General features: G+C 38.2%; 5 protein-coding genes across 5 annotated transcripts in view; 1 reads left to right on the forward strand and 4 right to left on the reverse strand.

Annotated features, from left to right (window-relative positions):
- The window catches only part of LOC149679250 (uncharacterized), an 18,207-nt gene extending 11,977 nt beyond the window's left edge, over positions 1-6,230 (reverse strand). The window contains exon 1 of the mRNA XM_089834923.1: positions 6,093-6,230. The gene's annotated coding sequence lies outside the window, so the exon portion shown is untranslated. The remainder of the gene's footprint in view (positions 1-6,092) is intronic.
- On the forward strand, positions 697-2,090 carry LOC149679251 (uncharacterized). The gene is made up of 2 exons (XM_089834924.1): positions 697-1,522; positions 1,588-2,090. The coding sequence occupies exons 1-2, from the start codon at positions 697-699 to the stop codon at positions 2,088-2,090; spliced, it is 1,329 nt and encodes a 442-aa protein (XP_089691050.1).
- Positions 2,335-5,510, reverse strand: LOC149679252 (uncharacterized). Its single transcript, XM_089834922.1, has 2 exons — positions 5,377-5,510; positions 2,335-5,292 (listed from the first exon to the last, which is right to left on the reverse strand). The coding sequence occupies exon 2, from the start codon at positions 5,265-5,267 to the stop codon at positions 3,360-3,362; it is 1,908 nt and encodes a 635-aa protein (XP_089691048.1). The 5' UTR covers positions 5,268-5,292; positions 5,377-5,510; the 3' UTR covers positions 2,335-3,359.
- LOC149679253 (uncharacterized) lies at positions 6,134-8,040 on the reverse strand. The gene is made up of 4 exons (XM_089834925.1): positions 7,433-8,040; positions 6,701-7,333; positions 6,345-6,625; positions 6,134-6,272 (listed from the first exon to the last, which is right to left on the reverse strand). Exons 2-4 carry the CDS (start codon positions 7,323-7,325, stop codon positions 6,159-6,161), a joined length of 1,020 nt encoding a protein of 339 aa, XP_089691051.1. The 5' UTR covers positions 7,326-7,333; positions 7,433-8,040; the 3' UTR covers positions 6,134-6,158.
- Positions 8,041-8,076: 36 nt separating this feature from the next.
- Positions 8,077-21,583, reverse strand: LOC149679254 (uncharacterized). The gene is made up of 6 exons (XM_089835811.1): positions 20,122-21,583; positions 13,621-13,702; positions 13,454-13,558; positions 12,970-13,101; positions 12,006-12,885; positions 8,077-10,236 (listed from the first exon to the last, which is right to left on the reverse strand). The coding sequence occupies exons 1-6, from the start codon at positions 20,166-20,168 to the stop codon at positions 9,452-9,454; spliced, it is 2,031 nt and encodes a 676-aa protein (XP_089691937.1). The 5' UTR covers positions 20,169-21,583; the 3' UTR covers positions 8,077-9,451.
- Between the last annotated feature and the right edge of the window lie 31 nt (positions 21,584-21,614).

Raw genomic sequence — 21,614 nt, forward strand, 5'->3', positions numbered from 1 at the left:
GTTTATTCTCTACTGGCCTCTCAAGTAGGCTACTACCTACGCCTACTTGAGAGGCCCGTGTAATTGTCCACGGTTCCGTTTTGCATGTTTATTTTCTAATGGCCTCTCAAGTAGGCCACTACCAACGCCTACTTGAGAGGCCCGACATGAAATTTCACCCGCCTCGCCTAAACCAAACCTAACCTAACCTGGTCTAATCTCGTTTGAACGTAAGGGCATATCTGTACTGGCCTCGCAATTAGTTCTCTTAGGACCCCTAGTTAAAAGGCCGATGTATTATTCCAACATTTCGTTTTGCATGTTCATTCTGTACTGGCCTCGCAATTAGAACACTTAAAACGCCTTGTTAAAAGCAAAAATATATAGACCAACCATAAAGTTTAGCACTGGGCCGCTAGCACTCAACATGAAAAATAATAAACCCCTCCGTGTACCGACCCCCATCTGTGGTAGGAGGGAAAGTAAGGTGGTTCGCCGCTGCGCAGTATTACATTTGCGTAGTTATACACAAGGTACATGAGTGAGTGGGTTACAAAATATAGTTCCACCAAAAGTGTAAGAAGTTTCATCGGCTGCTTAAGGTTGCAAAGGCCTAGTCAAAGCGTTGTTTTTTTCTTCTTCTTCCTTCATGTTCATGTTTCTTTACATTTCACTTTCGCGATTCTGAAGCTGTGATAAATTAATAAGATAAGCAAAATGTGTGATGATAGTTCCTTGGACTTACTCAAATTATTGAATAATTATGAAAACGATGACATTTTCGTTACTGATAAATTTGGAAAGCTAAAAGCTGCAGTTGAGTACATGAAAACAAATGGTAGTTTAAAGGAATTACTAGAGGATATGTGTACCCAGTACAATTTGCTTTGGAAAAAGTATGAGTCAGAAACGTGCGGATATTCTTCTTTCTTGTACGATTGGAACAATTGGCTTCACAGTTTATTATTTAAGAATGAAAAACCAGATCCTGTTATCGTTCTCGCCGAAGAATATATGTCAGAACTGACAAAATTAGTGCACTGGTTTTCCTGGAAAGTTTTAGACGCAAAAGCTAGCATTAATAGAGAAACTAATTTAGAAAAAGCTACCGCCATTAATAATCCTAGAAAGTTTGAACGCCCCTATGATCTAAATATTCCTGATGATCAGGCAAAAAGATGTAAAACCAGACATTTACGGTCAGACAGACTTTATACTATGAATCGACTAATTGGTGGAGCTATGGGTGAAATGTGGTCAGTCAACAAGGATGGGATGCAAGTTGTGAAAAGACTTAAGAGAGGGAAGAAACCTTTAACTGCTCAACAGAGGGATCAAGCCCATACCTTCTATAAAATTAGCCTTTCCCTCCGCAACAGAAAATTATTGCAGAAAGACATACCACCAGCATTGGAAGCAATAAACAACGGGGGTTTATTTGTTGCTGATGTAAAACTAATCCCATATGTAAACAAAATTTGCAAAATTATAGTTGATACGTATAGGAAATTTAGGTTTTCCACTGTTCCGGGAAAATCAATAAGTAGGTTGATTTATTAATATTATTTTTTATTTAGATTGTATCTAAAATGTAATGGTTTGTTATAGAAGAAACAACAGCAAGAGTGAGAAATGATGAGTCATTAAAAGTGCAATTTCATGAAGCAGTGAAAGATATACCTGCCGTTATTGATCATGGGTTTCAAGAAGATGATCTGGAAAAATTTAGGCTTATTTTTCAAAGAAAAATAATGCATGCAAAGATCGCGGACTTGATTAGGTCTGCAGCGAGAAGAAGAAATGAAAGAAAAGGGCACAGAGGACAAGGAGGCCAGAATCTTCGTTGCATGCTGTATGGTATGCGAAAAAACAAGGCAGTAAAGTCGGCTAAAGTGAAAGCAACGACTGTAAATTTTTTCAAAGCTACAAATAAGGCCCCAAAGAAGAGGTATTCTAAGAAAACCGAAAATATAAATTCTAGTCCCCCCTCAAAACCAACGAAGAGTGAAGAATCACTCACAGTGAACAGTCCACTGGCAACACCTTTAACAGAAGAAGCCAAAAATGGGAAGCCCTCAGATGAGCGGTTCCCGTATGAGCGGATTCCATAATAGCGGTCCTCATATCAGCAGTTCCCTAAATAGCGGTTTCCCGAAATGGCAGTTTACCCGTTACAACAGTTACCGATACAGCGGTTCTCGTAAACGCGGCGTACCATTACAGCGGTTCTCGTAAACGCGGCGTACCATTACAGCAGTTCTCTAAAGAGCAGAAAAACAGGAATGCGAAAAACGACTGCTCTTTTTATGGTGTACGCTGTGTTATATGAACTTAAATAGAACTAGGTCAGATATGGTTAGCTTCGAGTTGATTATTTGAACCCCCAATAGTGTTAGGTTAGGTTAGGTTGGGTTAGGTTGGGTTAGGTTGGGTTCGGTTGGGTTTTTTAGGTTTTGTTTTGATTGGTTAGACTTAGGTTGTTAATATTTTGGAAAAGGTGTAACAATTTTACGTCTTTTCCAAAATATTGTTGTTTGTCATATTTCACTTCCCAAATAATAATATGTCTTTTCCAAAAAATTACTCTTTACAATTATCTACTTCCGAAATAAAATAAGCTTTCTTGAAATATTTTCTATTCTGGTATTAGAATTGTAAACTGATACAGCCTGAAGAATAGTGTAATATTTAAGTGTACTTTAAAAACACGATCCGTTAGTAGGTCATATTACTGACTAAATGATCACAGAAAAAGGTAGTTTTCGAAAACAACGAATATAACTGTATTGTTAAGAAATACTCGAATCTGAAGACAAACACTGCTATTTCCCAAAATAGCAGCCGCTATTTCTAAAACAGCGGCCGCTATTTCTAAAACAGCAGCCCCTATTTCTAAAACAGCAGTTTTGAAGAACGCCGCTGTCTTTTTGGAATCGCGGCTGCTATTTCGAGAACTGCTCTACCGGGAACTGCTCATACGAGGTACACCCCCAAAAATATAGCAATAACACCAAAGTTGGCTAATAGTTCAAGAATCTCAAAAAGAGGAAGACTTATTAGAAAAAGGATTTGTGAAGATTTTGAATATGATTAAGAACTTTAAGATGAGCTAAGAGCTGTGATGTTAAACACTGTTGTACCTAAGTTGATAAGTTTTATTATAAACCAAAGCAAGCCTTTAAGGAGTAAATAGTAGAATTTCAGTATTAATGTTAAAGTTAAAAGCCAATTGAAAAAAGATGAGCCCAGGGCTTGATAGTCTACACTGTTGTTCCTAAGTTTAATTTAAACCCAAGAAAGCCTTGTCAAGTTTCATTTTAAGAAGAAAATGGTACAATTTCAGAATTAAAGACAAATGTTTTGTTATACTTGTCACACTTTTATTTCTCACAAATATCCAATCCAACTTTGCGATAGGACGCCTCAGCATTTTGCGAAGTTTTGGTACATCCTTTAATTAACAGAGCCCTACGGGCACTACTGTAGTTTAGGCTAGTGAGTTTGCCAGCGGTTACATATTTCATTTGACTAAATATTGTTTCTACCGCCGAACCATTAATCCTTACGGGGAAAACATAACGCTTAGGGTGCCTAGTTGTGAAATCTTTAATGTAGTCTGCAAACCCATAAACCGAAACTCTCAGCAGCTCCCAGGTTTGCCATGCCAAAAATTTTGGATTGTTTGTCATGGAAACGTTTGCATCTTCATTAATCCGTTCAGTGGCCCATTCTTCAAAATATTTAAGACCCTTAAACATGGATTTCATAGGATCAGAGTCCAAACAATATACAGGCTTATGAGAAAGCAACCCTTCCTCAAAAATATCATGACATGCTCTGAGATAGTCATAGCAGGCCATTACTTCTGAGCGGTCGACAGGCTTAGCTTCAAACATGGGATTTGCATAATTGTATAGTTCGCCTAGAACTGGCATTTGTTGCATAATACTAGCAGGTGTCATGTTCAACTTCGTCCAAGAATCTCGATCAACATAGGACTTCAGAAGGCCTTTCACCTGTACCAATTCATCAGAATCAACGCGATGATCCTCCCGCTTCTTCATGTCTTTTATTTGAGTCCAACCAAACCGAACACCACTTTTTGAGAAATCTCTGGTCCCGTCTATTTGGGAGTTATGCAACGCATTAATCATGTTTTTCAGTTGGTGGGTAGTACATTCCATCCAATATATCCAGGACTCTTTATGGAGAGGATTTCTAAATTTTGTACTAAAACGAAAATCCAGAGATCCATCTTCATTCACCGAAGGTGATTGCGCTCTAGTTATTCCAAGACTTTTCCTCATCGCGGTCATATTGGCACTTCCTCCATCACAAACTAACAGTCCTACTTCAAAACCAACATTATGGAATGCAAAAATACACTTAAGTGTGCAACTCGAAATTGCTGCGTGTGACGCTGGTTTTTCAAACATAAAATAGGGGCCAATAACATCAAATTTCGTGGTAGTACACCGCCATAAATATTGCAAAGCATACTCTGCTTCCAGCAGTTCTGAAGTAGTTTTACATTTGAAGAGGTCTACCATAGAAGCAAAATTGGTGGAATCTATGGCGCATCCAACAAATTCACCATTTTTCGAGTTCCACATCAGTTTACCGATAATTTTGACCTCATCAAAAATTAGCGCTCCTTCTTTTGGGGGCTTATTGTATTCAGGATGGTCGTTGACAAAATTATCAAATCTTTCTGACTCTTTTTGAAGATGAACATAATCAATGCCACTGTTACTTGGATATTGTCGAATTTTATCACGCAAAGTGTGAGCACTTGGTAGTTTCAAAATATCAAAGCTGTTAAGGGCTTCATAAGCTGCTGGGGAACGTGAATACACCGCTAATGCTATTCTATAAGTCAGTGGGCTCCATCTATTTCCATTTGATCCTTTAATGCATTTTTCTTGATCATTTAGAAAGCCATTCTCGCAGTCTCTCTTACTATTCATCTGCCAAGCTTTCTTTAACGCCAATCCAACAATTTTATTCTTCTTCATCGCCAATTTGAAAATTTCGTTTAAATCTTCCTTTCCTTTTGTGTTTATTTCATTTAGAACTTCAGACATATTCTTGTCCTGATTTTCATTTAATTCGAGACTAGTTTCTTTAATTTTGTTTTCAAGGTGCTTAATTTTTTGGGTTAATTTAAATCGATTTTGCTTGTTTTGTAGGATTCGCTTATTCTTGGATTTTGGAGTTAGAACGCCAATTCGACATTTAGAACTCGCAGCTTGTCTTTTCAATTTTGTTTTTGGAGTTACTTGATCCATCTTCTTAGAACGACCTTTGATATACCTTAAATACAAGATGTAAAAGTAAAAATGTTTATATTTAAGACGAAGTTGCACACTTATGAGTAAATTAGGGCTAAATTCAAACCATTTTAGAGCACGGCATTTTGAACATTGATATGTTTGTTGTAGAAGTTTATCTTTTGGTGCATTAGTTGGTGGCTTGAACCACGGGCCACTAAACTAAGAGGACATTTCAGCTCTGCTATCGGGCGGCGCTCAAGCTAAACGGTTTTTACTAGTGTCGCCTCTAGCGGTAGTTTTTAAAAAGCGGAACTACGTCGTTTCGGTAACAAGGCGAGTGAGGCTGGAAAACAGTATTTTTAGACTAAGTAGTATTGAGTAAAGCTTACCATCGGTCTTTTTAAGCCATAGCTGACTTTGAAAAAAATCCTCTTTTAAATGTTTAGAACACAGGTACGTATTAGGTCCAATGTCATCTACTGTAAATCCGTTCTTATACTTTGCTAGCCAGTTTACCCATTGAATGCAATATACTTGTTTAGTTTCATATTTGGGAAAGGGTATAAACCAAACTCCTTACATATGAGGCTTAGTGCTGTAGCGACTATCGCTGTTGCAGTTAAGGAATACACAATGCTTTACACCCACTATAAATAATAGAGTTAAATTAAGAAGAAAACGTCAAAGCGAAAAAGCGAAACAGGGCTAAAGCTATTATAATAGTAGCAGAAGACAGACTAGCAGAGTCAAAGTTCATGTAATTAGTCTATTGTACGGTAGATGGCGTTGCGGTACGTGTTACACGTTCCGGTTCGACCCCCTTTTTCCCTCCTAACTCACATAGGTGCCCGTTTCTTTGAAGAGGCAAACCGTTCGTATAGGCAAAGCTTGAGCTGAAATGTCCTCTTAGTTTAGTGGCCCGTGCTTGAACCAAACTAAGCATTCCTTCGACTGAATACGTTCAAAAGGAACATGATGTTTTTTTAGTTTTTTTGTGTCCTTTAGAGTCCCCAATTCATCCTGTCACATGAGTTATATTATTAATAAAACTAAGTATATGTTTTGACACTTAGCGATGATTAATATTCGTACCTTCGTTAATCCTGGGCAAAACACACAGTCTTCGTCTAACTCCCGTAAAACCATTTTAACTACATCTAAATTTAACAATTTGGTGTCTTTGTTGAAAAATTCAAATTCGGTTGTAGGTTTGAATAGTGTCAGAACTCCAACTTTTCCATTTGAAGAAAACATTAATTTGGTTGGATAATCATAATACGTCGAGACTCCTATCAGTCCATTGCTTCTTATTACTTCAATATGTACTACAATTTCATGATCATGATTCGTAATTTCTTTAAAACATAAATCACCTAAATTAAGATAAAAATTTTCATTTTATTTATTTTCAATTGTTTGAAAATTAATTTGATAAAAAGTTTATTTACTTGTATTGACGCTTTGGAAGTAAAACTTCAAAGCTTGTAAGGGTGAAATTGGTCTTCCCCGTTCCTTCACTAAAGCTAACTGTTTGGGTGCAATACCTTCAGGGGGTACTTCCCGGTTGTGTTCTTGGGTCTCCAGTTCTTGGGACATGGCTGTTATCTGCTGTCTTGTACATGTTTGACTTTCATTAAGCCTTCTTTTTCGCGAATGAGAATGCATAATGTTTCCATTGCCACGAGCCTTAACCAAAATGTTTATTTCCTCCCATTTTTCAGGAGGCACGTAGCTTCCGAATATCTCAGTTTGGGTTTCAGAGACGATACTAGTGGCTGGGCTGTAATTTTCAGTTTGCATTTCAGTACTACAAACACTGAGGCTGTTAGTTTGAGTTCCGATGCACGTCTTTGGTTCGAATTGGATTTCATTTCCAACTCCGATTTCAGCCATCACTTTGTTATCTGTTTGGCTAGATTTGTCCTTGGTGTTTAATTTAAGGATGGGAATGTTCATCATTGTTTGTACACCAACAGTACCGCATTCCTTCACATAAAAGTTATACTGCGTGCTTTGGTTTTTTGGCTTTAAAGCCGAAAGGGCCATCTGTTCCGCGGTTTTCTTCCGAGGCATCTCAAAAACTGATTATAATATTTGATCAGTATTTATATACAGAATTACTACTTTAAAAACATCGACTGTCTAAATTTTATATTATTAAGAATGAAAACAAAACTTACCAAAGATTAAAATTCAAATCAACTTAAGCCTTGGGCGCCCAGCTCCCGCTCATTAGAGTAATTTTCCCGCAATTTTTTAAAAAATAGCAGACGATCTGATCGTGTTTACGTTTTTCCTCGGACCGCGCCGCTACCGTCGCAAAACTACTTTTAGATGTCCGTTGACTGTTCAGATGACGCAATGAAAGTGGGAGCTTATTGGTGGAACAGAGGGGGTGCAAACGTCCACCCTACAAGCTTCTTATTTTACATGGATATCAAAGCCAGAGCTTAGGAATGGGTTGTGTGCTAAACTTTATGGTTGGTCTATATATTTTTGGTCCAAGCAATTAATAAACTTGTTTTGAACCAGAGGAAGTGTGCTGAAAACTGTTGTGGAGTGAACTGTGGTTCTCTAGAAGTATCATGTCGAGAAAATATCGGAGATTCTGCCAGACTTGGACCGCAAAAACTATCTATGACAATTTTCAAAAGCAAACTAAAGATTTTTGTAAAAGTAGGTATTTTGCGATGAAATCAATTCATATGTCTTCACTCACAAATCACTCGTTCTAATAAAAAATAATTACAATACAGAGCTATTTAAAATACAGGTTTTTGCGCGGAACAAACCTTAAATCTCCCCCCCCCCACGGTGAATTACCTTGAAATTTAGCATAAAGATATTAATTGAGCTCCTTTTTCGAATTATCCTGGTCTCGTTAATTGAAATTAATTAAAAACATGTTTTTCAAGTTACAAAAAAGGTTTTATTGTTTAGTTTATATACAGAATCATCAGAATGCAAACTTAACCCAATAAACGTATGATAAAATAAACTTGACAATATGAACCAACAGTATTATTCAGCCATTAAACCTCTATACGTGAATACACCTACTAAGTACTAAAAAAAAGAGAGTATGAATTCAACGGTAAAGTTAGCGACAATTTTCCTGCATCTATGTAGACAATAAACACTAAATAGACTTGGAGACCACCGCTATGAAATATCTTCGTGATATTGTTTAAATTTTTTTACAACTTTCAAATTCAGTGTAACAATACTTAAATTAGTGGTAACACATAAAACTAAAATGTTACTGGCCCAGAATAGGACCAGGAGTCCATCACACTTAACAGCCTTAAAGGCTAGGGGATCACTGCATTACCAGTCTATAGAAGAACTCAATCAAACCACTCTAATTAACCAGGCCGCTAATATATTTAGATTAAAATTTCATCACTGAAACGGTCCTCAGACAATATACGGAATGCAAACTTATCCTAATGGACGCATGATAAAATATACGCGACAATATGAACAAACAGTAAAATTCTGCCATTAAACCTCTCTATACGTGATAAACCTAATAAATACTGAAAACACAACAAGCCCGATTTCAACGGTAAAGTCAGGGTTAGCGACAATTTTCCTGTCTCTGTTGAAACCATCCAGTACATGAGCTGATGACGAAGTTAAAGTAATTAAAGACGCAAATGACGATCCAGGATATTTAGCAAGTACTACATCAAAACCTGAAGAAACTTCCTACAATTTATGTGATAATGAAATCTCCGAGGGGACTGATAACGGAAATGGAAATCGCTCGAAAGAAAAAACCTCAAACGTTGGAAACAAGTTTCGAACAATTCGAAAAACGTATCCAAAATTTATTATAGCTTATTTTAGCATCGTCTAAGTGAATTTTATTACATTTAATATAAAATTAGTTATGAAAATGGCGGTGTCTTGTCTCTGAAAATGAGCGGCGCTTCCGTTAATACAATTTCTAATGGAGAAATTTAATGGATTGTTACATACACAGTGTCGGCCCATTCATTACACAAAACGATGAAATATGGTTATTGTCCTACACATTTAAAATGTAAATCCATCTATTCATTCATGTGACTTCTACGTTTATGTACTATCAAATGACACTTCTGTCTGCATATATATAGTCCCACGGATCACACTTGAGGCGCTTTTCACCATTGTATCATCAAATTACTCATACGATTACTGGCATATTCGCACTAATCTAATTCTGTGGGTTTTTCACCACTGTGAATAAATTGATGTCTGATCAAATTATTCTTCCACGCACTTGCATAGTCACACTGATCACATTTGAAGGGTTTTTCACCACTGTGAATATGTTGATGTGCGATCAAACTAATCTTCCACGTACTTGCATAGTCACACTGATCACATTTGAAGGTTTTTTCACCACTGTGAATGCGTTGATGTGTGATCAAATTATTCTTCTGCGTGCTTGCATAGTCACACTGATCACATTTGAAGGGTTTTTCACCACTGTGAATATATTGATGTGCGATCAAACTAATCTTCCACGTACTTCCATAGTCACACTGATCACATTTGAAGGGTTTTTCACCCCTGTGAATGCGTTGATGTGTGATCAAATTATTCTTCTGTGTGCTTGCATAATCACACTGATCACATTTAAAGGGTTTTTCACGGCTATGAACGCGTAGATGTATTTTCAAATCATAGTTCCGAGTACTTGCAAAGTCACACTGATCACATTTGAAGGGTTTTTCACCACTGTGAATGCGTTGATGTGCGATGAAATGAACCTTCTGCGTGCTTGCATAGTCACACTGATCACATTTGAAGGGTTTTTCACCACTGTGAATATGTTGATGTGCGATCAAACTAATCTTCTGGGTACATTTATAGTCGCACCGATCACATTTGAAGGGTTTTTCTTCGTTACCCTTTTTAATGTGACGTTGTGGACCCCTTTTAAATTCAGCAGAATATTTGATCCGAGTTGAACGTTTCTTCCTGAATTTCCCTACAGAAATTTATTAATGAAATATAAAAACGACACATACGTCATTTACAATATAGTATCAAAAATACAGTAACATTCAAGAACAATACGAAAACTCATTGTTTTTTTTAAAGTATGAGTAAACGACCTTATAAACAAGAAGTTGGGAAACCAAAATAGACCTCTACGAGTCGAGACGTTGTTCTTAATTAAATATAATTTATATTGATTATTTTTATCGTCAGTAATTTAGCTTAATATTTAGTTTAGTCTAGTCATTCTAAGAAACGTTATTCCTAAAATCATTTTAAACATAGCTATTGTTGACGTTTGAATTCAAGCGTATGCCTCTTTAACAATTTTTGGAAATTTTGGGTATATAAGGCGATTGATTCACAATAAATAATAAGAAAACCCGCAATTGCGTGAACGCGGTGACAGACACGTCCAGTGTGACGATGTCTTCACGGAGAGGTAAAAAGGGGATGAACATAAATTGAATTGCAAGAGAAACCTTGGCTCGAAAGGACGTATTTTCAAGTTCAATGGATGTTCGGAGAATCAAATGCTAGCTGATGCTGCGTGCAGACAAGCTACCATTTTCATTCGTACTGGCACCCACTCTCTGTTGTCACATCTAGTTTTCACTTTGTTTCTCTGCCTAGAAAAAGGCACCCTGAGTACAACTACATCTTCTTCTTCTACTTCTGATAGAACGTTGTCTTCGTAAAACTCACCGAATATTTTCCCTAAGCCTAACTCAAAGCGAGATAAATGTAGAAGGGCAGCTATTTACTCTCAGATTAAAACTCATGCAAGAGGGGTTACTCGAAACGAAACCCTGTCGATATCTAGTTCGACAACTTGTCGATACTCGACAACTTCTGACAGAATACCATTTTTCTGATTTTCGAGACCGAGAGAGATGTCGATCGACAACTCTCTTTCAATGCTTACAGAATAGGCACCCTGGTATTGTTAAGTAAAAGTCGTAGCTGATTGATACTCAATGCCCCGGCCAAACCGTCCCCGCGTAAACGTTGCAAGGACGTTAAAGAAATTGGTTTTAATCCGCGGACATCTTGAAAAATGGCGGCTAGAAATGTGAAGTTTCTTAGTGTAATTTGTAAATGCATTGATTTTCATCAAATTAATTTCTTCCGTGCTTCCAAAGGAACACTAATCTCATTTTAGGTTTTTCTGGTTCGCGTTTTAATGGGACGTTATAAATTTCATCCTTACTAAGTTTCATACTGAATTAATTTAGCCTGGATGAAGAAAAACATTTCACGGTAGAATTAACGATGTACTAATCTCATAAAGTTTGCAAAAAAAGGCATTAAATACGTAGAATTGTGTAGACGCACTTGAAAAGAACAGAATGCCAAGTTGTACGAACAAGCAATGTCGAAGAAAAGTAAAGGCTTTGATCACGTGAATCAGCGTACGCTTCAATAATATAAGCAGTATAACTACGCTAAAGTGCGCAACAATATGGCGTCATGCCACTGTTATTAAGTATTTACAACCACAACGATTGAAAATAAGCATCGCTTAGGGGGCTTTCGACACAAGATTAGTTTTCATCTAAGTTTAAAGCGGAATTACGTCCAAAAGCAGGGAGGCCGTGTCTCCATCATTCGCGTTTTTCGGAGGGTGAAAAAACTACATTCGGATTGCATTACGAGCAGTTAAATGAAATACGCGACTAGAGAAGGCGGAAATAGTGGTTTAGAAATATGACTTCTCAATCTAGGTACTCAAGACTATTAAAGAATGAAATGACTTACCTGCAATTTTCGAACGAGGCGATGAGGTTTTACCTTCTGGATTCTTTGGAGCGACATCTTCAAATATCTCCGTGTTGGACACCGAACTATTATGTTGAACTGCAATTGGAACTTCGGGCAAATCGCTTTCCATAGAGACGGGGGTCAATTCTGATAGTTCAATTCGGTTGCGTTCTACTTTAGGAACAAACACTGGCACACTCAATGAACTCGGATCGACAAACAGCTCCACATTTTGATTTTGTCCATCACTTTTCTTTGCATCTGTCACGGCGATTTCGGATTGGTTTTCATCAAGTTCGTTTTCTGGGGATCCTTCTAATGAATCGCCTTCGACATTTGCATCAAGAGAAAGATCCAAATGTTTTTCGGATTCAACATTCAATTCAGGAACACGAAATTTCTTCGATGGAGTTGAATTATCCTCAGTGTCTCCCTCTGTCGAGAAACTTGGCGATTTAAGAAGGAAGTCGTTAATGGTAATATTGTTTTCAAAAGGTTCTCGTGGAGAATCACTCTCCGATTTCGTGTCAGGAGTCATTTCGAATGGGTTTTCAACCTTAATTTTTGGTGAAGGCGCACTTTGAGGCAAACTGTCACTGTAGTTCGGTTTAGGGACACATGGATTCGTATTTCGCGTTATAAACCCCATATTTTCAGTTTTTTTCAAGGTAGTTTCGGTGTTTGTATTGCCAACCTCAGAAACAGGTGATTCTTGACTAATATTTTCTTTACACAGAATGCCTTGGACATTGACAGCTTGGACACTGTGCATCACAACTGGAAGGGTTAACTCCTGGACATTATTTCCCAAATCATTTTCAACGGGTTCAGTTTTCACTAATTCATCGTTAGGAAATTGAAGTATTCCACTCTTCTCCTATTTTTAAACAATTAACAATAACTTTCATTCTTAAAGTAATTCTCTTTCCAATCGAGTATGAAAGTGAAGGATCTTGCATACCATCAGATCTTTGATTCTATTTTCCAACTCTTTATTGACCCTTTTAAGCCTTTCAATTTCGTCTATTTGCTTATTTATCGTTAATGATGTTTTCACTCTCTCTTTTGCCATTTTTGAAATTAAAACATTACACTAAACAAAATGAGATTCCATTACAAAACAATCTTCGCAGTTTCTTTGGCTGAACGTATTTTAAAGGGGCAAGCAAGAAAAAGGGGAAGATAATGACACGCAAGAAGGGATCAGCAACAAAGGCCCTCGTCGGGTTTCTTTGTTAATAAAGAAACGAAGGACGTGTTGCCAATCCCCTTAGCTTTGTGCCAATCCTGATTGGTGTTTTAACCAATAACCTTAATTAATTAACCCACTCATAGAGTTTGGTTCTATTTGAAGGGACACCTGATTCAACAACCGTCCATTTAAAGTTCCTCATATCTCTGTGCTTAATTTCACACTGCTAAAAACCCCTATGCTTTGAAAATACCTTGGCTTCCAGTTTCCTAATTCGATCATCTCTAGCTTTTACTTCATTGATTAGATCATCTTTGCTCAAGTGATCATAGTTACATTCTTCCTCGTAGTCCATTTCCTAAAAACAAAGTTTTCGTCATCTTCAGTTTGTCTTAAATAAATAATAATTTCACAAAATACCTCTTTGATCGCCACCCTTTGAAGATTTACTAAACTCATTTCGGAATTTTGAAAAGAGAGTTGGTGAGATTGTAAATCTACCCTAAAATAAAATAATTTTTCAAACTGAAGGTAAATCAAAAACGGACAAAGAAATTTTCCCCATACATTGTAGCTTTCGCTATAAAAAGCGATGAAAAACATAGCAATGCTTAAATTGTGACACTTTTGTTCAAGACTAGGGATTTTCTCAAGCACATTTTCTGAATACAACTACAACTAGCTTCGTATAAATTATTTATTCTTAGGGCTGTGCGAGCCTTGATTTTTTGGGTTCGAGCCGAGCCTTGCTTTTTTCGGTTATCGAGCTTCGAGCCGAGCCTCGAGTTTCTCATCGAGCTTCGAGCCTTAAGCTGCATGTTCAAAATCTGGTTTCGAGCTTTTATCGAGCCTAAAATTTCAATGGCGAGCCTTAACGACTTTCAATTTTAGCTCTTAATTTGGAATGATATTATTTTACACTTTCAATTACTGGGCCTTAGTAAAGAAAAACCCTATTAATTCGTAAAGATAACAGATAAACTAGTATTTCACTATAATTAAACTTGAATCCTATTATCACTAATCGAAATTACTTACGCGCACTGACAATCGCATTGATATTACAAACCTAGCGTATTTTTCTATACATAAAAGTAAAACTTAAACTTCAAGAATGATTTTTCATTTTTTTCTTTGCCCAAAAGTGGAAGTAAAACTAACGTCAATCAAATGTGGGCTTACAAAAAAGGTGCCACTAGAATAATTTACTATTTCGCGAGTCACTGCAGCGTCTCAACATTTAATAGTCTGTGTTAGATTGTAATTCTTGACCTTCAACCTAATCTAGAATCTCACAGACCACTGACTGAACCTCGATAACCTTAAGCCTTGGTCTCGAGCTTTTATCGAACTTTTTTCCGAGGCTCGAAAACTTGTCGAGCCTTTCTAAAGTTGCTTCATGGATGAAGGATGCGCGTGAAAAACATTCGACGCTCAACAGGATGTGCAACTCCCTATACTAAAAAGTAGACAACTCGATACTAGCGCCGCCTGGCTACCAGCGCTGGAAACCCTCGCGGGAAAAATAAAAAATACTGGACACGAGAAAAAACACGCGCTACTGTCGTTTTTTTTCCTTAGCGTCGTCTGCTAGAAGCAAAACAGTGGTTTTTTTTCTTATGTCCAGTATTTTTTATTTTTCCCGCGAGGGTTTCCAGCGCTGGTAGCCAGGCGGCGCTAGTATCGACTTGTCTACATTTTAGTGTAGGGAGTTGCACATCCTGTACAGCGTCGAATGTTTTTCACGCGCATCCTTCATCCACGGTTGCTTATCGAGCCTCGAGCCGAGTACTTGGCTCGAGACTCGATCGAGCATTCGAGTCCTATCGAGTACTCGCACAGGCCTATTTATTCTGCTAGCATTTTTTATTTTTTAAACAGCAAGAAAGATCTATTTCATTTCAAGGAATAATAGTTTCAATAGGTTTGGATCCGTTATGCCTTATTGACATGATCCAAGTTGCATTATATGTTAGGAGTGATTTAAAATTCCCGGACTGTATTGATCTGTAGAAGCCTAACATGTAGCGACATCTATGTACGATGTACGATATTTTGTATTGTTTGTAAAAGAACATACCTCAGTGTTCAGAAAATTCCATTAAACATAAGAGTGAACATTTTCTCACTCGTACTTTAACCCTTGCGTTATGATTTACTAAGTTAATAATAACAGGTTATGGGTCCTGTAGCGATTGCACTGCGCGTAATAGTCAGAAGGATCAAGTTTATTTGGTAAAAAGCGTGTAAAGCAGAAGATAACGCAAGAAAAGAAGAAATAAACAACGCAGTGAGTAAATCAACCAAGGGTTAACATAGATGACTGGCAATTTTGCGACGTTAAGAAGTGTTGCCGAACGTGACGAAGAAGAACGCTGTAAATTAAAATGGGTGAAGAATATAAAATTGAAAAACTCAACAGTGAGAATTATCGATACTGGTCGATGAGAGCCCAAGGATTATTGGAACTTAAAGGCTGTTGGGATGCGGTGGATCCAGGCTACGAAGAAGAAGAAACGCTGTCAGCGGATATGAAAGTTAAGGATCACAAGGCAAGATCAATTATTTATATGATCGTCAATAACGAAAGTTTGGATGATGTATCGGATTGCGAATTTGCGAGCGAAATTTGGCGAACATTAAAAGACATCCACACTCAATACGACACGTGGCATGGATTATTACTTTTGAAAGAGTTTATGATCACAGAGAAGAAAACTGCCGAATCGATAAGCGCTTACCTAACAAGACGGAATGCGTTGTATCATAAAGTAAAACATGCTGGCTTCAAATTTGAAGAAGCAGTTTTAGCTGGATTAACTGTTTTGGGATTGCCAAAGGAATACGAATTCATGTCGAGAAGCTTGCGTTTGGAAGTGGATTTAACGATGACGAAGATAAAAGCAAAATTAACCGAAGAAGAAAGACGAATAGGATTCTCGCCAACAGACAACCATTCTCTGGAAGATAATATCAAAGCTCTTACAGTTCAAACTGGAAACCCGAGAGGTAGAGGAAGGGGAAGAGATCGATCTACCACCACGTGGCGAAAAACTGTATCTGGCGATCGAACCAATGCTGGGCGTAGCACTGCCACAAGGAGAGAAACTGAATCGTTCAGAAACGGAGATCAAAGAAGTAATGCTAACCGAAGATGCTACCTGTGCTTGAATTTTGGACACATAGCAAGGGATTGTCCAGGTGAAAGTGGAAATGAGAAGAGGCCTACGCTGGAAACAAGTCATAATCATATGGCAGCGATAGCAATGACTAATCAAGAAGAAAGGCAGTCATGTATAAGGCAAACTGCTCTACTAGCTGCCAGACAGTCACACAAAATTTCAAACGGAATTTGGGTCATGGACAGCGGAGCTACCGAACATATGACGTCCGATAAAGGCAAATTCATTACTTTTGAACCTACTCAAACTAAAGTCGGAATAGCGGGAGGTGGATTTTTGCTGGCCGAGGGTAGAGGAAATGTACAAATCCAATTTAGTGAAGAATGTGGAGGATGGACTTTCACGCTTATGGATTCTCTCTACGTGCCAACGCTGGAAGGAAATTTACTATCGACGTCGCGGATGACAGACAAGAATCTGGAAATAACATTTCTCCAAGAAAAGGCGGAAATACGGAAAAATGGAAACCTAGTAGCAAAAGGTTTGAAACAGGGTAAACTGTACTATTTCCATGAAGAAAAGACAGTAAGGACGAACGCGCCCGACACTGAAACAGAAACAGTAGTACTGAAGGCAAACAACGGTATGTCGAAAACTGAAGAACTATGGCATCGAAGATTGGGGCACCTACATATAGCTGCTGTAAAGCAAATGCCTCGACCTGATGGTCCAAAGATAACCATTGAAGAAGACATAATTAGTAACAATTGTGAAACTTGTATGATGGGCAAACTGAAGACGAAACCGTTCCCTTCCAAAAGTTTCACAAGAGCTAAAGAACCGTTGAGTCTCATACATTCGGATGTGGTAGGACCAATCGATCCTACGTCGAAAGGAGGAAGTCGATACTTTGTTACCTTCATAGATGACTATTCAAGGTATACAGAGGTATACATGATGCAGAGAAAAAGCGAAGTAGAAGAAAAGTTTGAGCTTTATCGCAAAAGAGTAGAAAACCATATTGGAACAAGTATCAAAGCAATCCGAAGTGACAACGGAGGGGAGTACACAAGCCGTTCATTTAAAGAACTATTGGAGCAGCATGGCATAGAAAGACAGTTCACGATTCCAGGAACGCCACAACAAAATGGCGTTGCCGAGCGCGCCAACCAAACACTTTTGGATACCGCTCGTTGCATGTTGTTAGAATCAAAAATGCCTACTTACTTCTGGGCTGACGCAGTAAACACCGCCGCTTATGTACGGAATAGATGCCCTACGAAAGCAAATGACGGAAAAACACCGTGAGAAACATGGAAAAAGAAAAGCTTAGATTTGTCACACTTGAAAGTATTCGGATGCCGGGCTTGGGCCAACAATAAAAGAAGAAGTGGCAAGTTCTCGCCTAAAGGACTCGCATGTGTTTTTATTGGGTATGACACGCAAGCAAAGGCATACCGATTATGGAACCCATCCACAGATGAAGTATTCATAAGTAGAGATGTTACGTTTGAGGAAAATATCTTTCCATTAACGGAAAAATATGAAACAGCCGCACAAAGAAGTACATCACTTGAAGAAACTATGTGGCAAGCGATGAACATTGAAACCGAACGTAACAACGGGACACCAGACAAGAGAGTCGCAGATTCGGTCAACGATGTCACATCGAACGAAAGTACAGAAGATACTATAGAATATGATGTCATGGAGGATAGAAACGAAAGCAATGAAAGCGTCACTAATGAAAGCAGTAGCGCAGTCGACGAAGAAGAACAACAAGCTGTACATGAAGAAGAGGGACATGAAGACGAAGAGGAACGTCATTTGGAACGAAATGAAGACGCCAGTGCTGGTTCGCAGATTAGAACGAGAGCGGGACGGCAAATAAAACCACCTATTTGGATGAAGGAGTATACGGATGAAATAGAAGAAGATCCAAAATGTAACCACGTTTTCATACAAGACGAGAAAACATTAGATCCGCAGACTGCTAATGAAGCATTGAACTGCACAGTGAGAAAGGAGTGGAAGAATGCCATGAAAGAAGAAATAGAAAACATGATACGAAACGACACGTTTGCACTAGTACCCAGACCGAAATACAAGAAAGTAATTAGAGGAAAGTGGATTTTCAAAACCAAACACGACGAAGAAGGAAATCCAGTAAGACACAAAGCTAGACTGGTAGCGTTGGGTAATACACAAAGACCAGGACCAGAAGCTGACAAAACATACGCACCTGTAGTTCAAATGAAGTCAACCAGAGTATTATTTGGAATAGCCGTTGAGAAGAACTGGAATATTCAACACTTGGATATCACAGCAGCATACTTAAATGCAGACATTGACGAAGAAACTTACATGGAATTACCCGAGCATTTTGCGGAAGTAAGCGAAGAATTGCGGAACAAGTTTCCAATATTAGCTAAAAGGAAAGACTTCGACAAAGTAGACTACGTATGGCAACTGAACAAGAGCATTTATGGACTACGACAGTCGGGTAGATTATGGAATCGACATCTTGACAAGTTCCTCAAGGCACAAGGACTCAAGCGTTCACTCGCGGATCCATGCGTATATTATTGCGATAGCCGAGAACTAATCGTTACAACATACGTTGATGATTTAGTATTATTTGGTACATCAAAAGCAATCGAGAGAATAAAGAAAAAGGCGCGAGAGCATTTTGAGGTGAGAGACTTGGGAGAGGTCACACATATTCTATCAATGCGCGTAAGAAGAACCAAAGATTCAATACTGTTGGATCAATCACTTTATAGTAGTGAATTAGTAAAAGAGATGGGTATGGACAGCGCTAAAAGCGTGACAACACCACTTTGCTTAGGCACAAAATATAAGAATTGCGAAGAGGGAGAAGAACTAGATGAAACACACAGTATTATGTACCGAAAGGCAATTGGCGGTCTCTTATATTTAGCGACACACACCAGACCAGACTTGGCTTTTGCCGCTACTTACATGAGCCAATTTTGCAAGAAACCGTCAAAGGAACATTATTCTGGACTGCAACATATGCTACGCTATTTGAATTCCACCAAGACCTTAGCGCTGGAATTTAAGAAAACTGGAAAGCCTCTAGAAGTGTTTACCGACGCTGACTGGGGATCAGATGTAGTGGATCGCAGATCATTCAGTGGAAACGTACTACTTTTAGCAGGGGCAGCTATAAGCTGGACTAGCAGAAAGCAACGTTGCACAGCACTCAGCACCGTTGAATCAGAATTTATCGCACTTACTGAAACCGCTAAAGAGTGTATCTGGATGCGACAATTCATTGAAGAAATTGGAATGAGGGATTTTATCGAAAGAACGACGAATGTAAAAATAGACAATCAGGGAGCGATGAAGGTAGCTGAAAACCCCACAACATCTGACAGATCCAAACATATTGAGTTGAAAACCTTTTATATACGAGAATTTCTAGAAGATGAGAAACTCAAACTAACATACGTGAGAACGGAAGACAACATAGCAGATCAATTGACTAAGATCATTCCCAGCCCAAGATTGAAGTTACATTTGAAATCAATGGGGATCAGGGATCCAGGAGGGGTGTTAGGAGTGATTTAAAATTCCCGGACTGTATTGATCTGTAGAAGCCTAACATGTAGCGACATCTATGTACGATGTACGATATTTTGTATTGTTTGTAAAAGAACATACCTCAGTGTTCAGAAAATTCCATTAAACATAAGAGTGAACATTTTCTCACTCGTACTTTAACCCTTGCGTTATGATTTACTAAGTTAATAATAACATTATAGTCATCACTTACCAGTTTAAACGTTCGACCATAACACGACATTCTTTAACAAATTCCATCACTCTTCGTACAGTTTCCCTGTTATGATAAAATACGGGCACGTAACATTTTAATAATAATAAAAAGTATGGCCATAAACAAAGATTTAGTGTTAAAAAGGGCGTTTCCCCTCAGTTTAATATACATTCTTACCAGGGCAGGCGTATATGAAAGTTTTTCTTTCACAGTTACTCACACTGTTATGTTTTTGGGGTTAAAAATGAGAAAAAGCTTCAACTTTTTTTAAGAGCTTTTCTTGTATATAGATACTCTTTTTAATAATCAATAAAAATACATTAAAGCCTTCAAAGGAGGAGCCGTTACCGTAACAAAGGAATTCACTAATCACTACAAAGTACAAACGCCAGAAAAGGGAACGTCTAGCAGACAGCTTATTAACTTTTTCCTAACCGCCGTCAATCAGTCTGGGAAATAAGGATATTTTTTAAATTAGTCCTTGGGAGAACAGGGTGGGAAATAAGGATTTTTAAAACTGGAAATTGGGCCAGCCACCCCCTGGTCTGGAATAAATAAATTGATCCATGACCATTGACCAGGACGCGTCGTCTGCTAAAATGAAGCAGTGGATAATTTTTTTTTGCTCCGTGTGGGATGACGAGCTAGGGTTTACAACAAACCTTACAGCTCCAGGTAATAGTAGGTGGACATGAAGGGAGGAGGGTTCGGGACTAAATACTAAATTTTGAGGAATTTACTTAGTCCTAGTTTAAAAGCAGGTAAGGAGGGGGCCAACAATTAAAATAGTTGAGATAACATCTGGACTCTGGTTACCCAGTTACCCTTTAATTTTATTAGTGGTCAAGTACACCACTGACCCCCCTCCGATTTAATTTTTAAGCGGGTCCAGGCAATTTTTAAACTGGTCATACGCCCTATGCCACCGCCTTATTTCCCACGCTGCTTGGAACCAGTGACCCCCCTAGTGTCCGAAATAATAAACTGGTTTCAGGACTGGCCCCCACCGTTGTTCTTAATTAATAAACTGGTCCTGAGGACCAGTAACCCTCACTTCTTGAATTTTAAAACTAGTCCAAGCAATTAATAAACTGGTTTTGAACCAGAGGAAGTGTGCTGTCACTGCTGTGGAGTGAACTGTGGTTCTCTAGAAGTATCATGTCGAGAAAATATCGGAGATTCTGCCAGACTTGGACCGCAAAAACTATCTATAACAATTTTCAAAAGCAAACTAAATATTTTTGTAAAAGCAGGTATTTTGCGATGAAATCAATTCATATGTCTTCACTCACAAATCACTCGTTCTAATAAAAAATAATAACAATACAGAACTAATTAAAATACAGGTTTTTGCGCGGAAAAAAACAAAAACCTTGAATCTCGCCCCCCCCCCACGGTGAATTACCTTGAAATTTAGCATAAAGATACTAATAGAGCTCCACTTTCGAATTATCCTGGTCTCGTTAATTGCAACTCGGTCATTCTAATAG

This window comes from Phalangium opilio, unplaced genomic scaffold (genome assembly GCF_054372755.1).
Source record: "Phalangium opilio isolate 3A_F unplaced genomic scaffold, DU_Popi_V2 ptg000041l_1, whole genome shotgun sequence".
NCBI lineage: Eukaryota > Metazoa > Arthropoda > Arachnida > Opiliones > Phalangiidae > Phalangium > Phalangium opilio.

What these genes read in the sequence shown, in the direction of transcription:
- LOC149679251 (XM_089834924.1), top strand. Translation starts at nt 697, where the DNA reads ATGTGTGATGATAGTTCCTTGGACTTACTCAAATTATTGAATAATTAT. An exon ending in TGTTCCGGGAAAATCAATAA is followed by an intron (nt 1,523 to 1,587) that starts GTAGGTTGATTT and finishes GGTTTGTTATAG; the next exon opens with AAGAAACAACAGCAAGAGTG.
- LOC149679252 (XM_089834922.1), bottom strand. Translation starts at nt 5,267, where the DNA reads ATGGATCAAGTAACTCCAAAAACAAAATTGAAAAGACAAGCTGCGAGT.
- LOC149679253 (XM_089834925.1), bottom strand. Translation starts at nt 7,325, where the DNA reads ATGCCTCGGAAGAAAACCGCGGAACAGATGGCCCTTTCGGCTTTAAAG. An exon ending in CTTCCAAAGCGTCAATACAA is followed by an intron (nt 6,626 to 6,700) that starts GTAAATAAACTT and finishes ATCTTAATTTAG; the next exon opens with GTGATTTATGTTTTAAAGAA. An exon ending in TTTGCCCAGGATTAACGAAG is followed by an intron (nt 6,273 to 6,344) that starts GTACGAATATTA and finishes CTCATGTGACAG; the next exon opens with GATGAATTGGGGACTCTAAA.
- LOC149679254 (XM_089835811.1), bottom strand. Translation starts at nt 20,168, where the DNA reads ATGGAATTTGTTAAAGAATGTCGTGTTATGGTCGAACGTTTAAACTG. An exon ending in ATAGAATCAAAGATCTGATG is followed by an intron (nt 12,886 to 12,969) that starts GTATGCAAGATC and finishes GTTTAAAAATAG; the next exon opens with GAGAAGAGTGGAATACTTCA. An exon ending in GCCTCGTTCGAAAATTGCAG is followed by an intron (nt 10,237 to 12,005) that starts GTAAGTCATTTC and finishes AAATTTCTGTAG; the next exon opens with GGAAATTCAGGAAGAAACGT.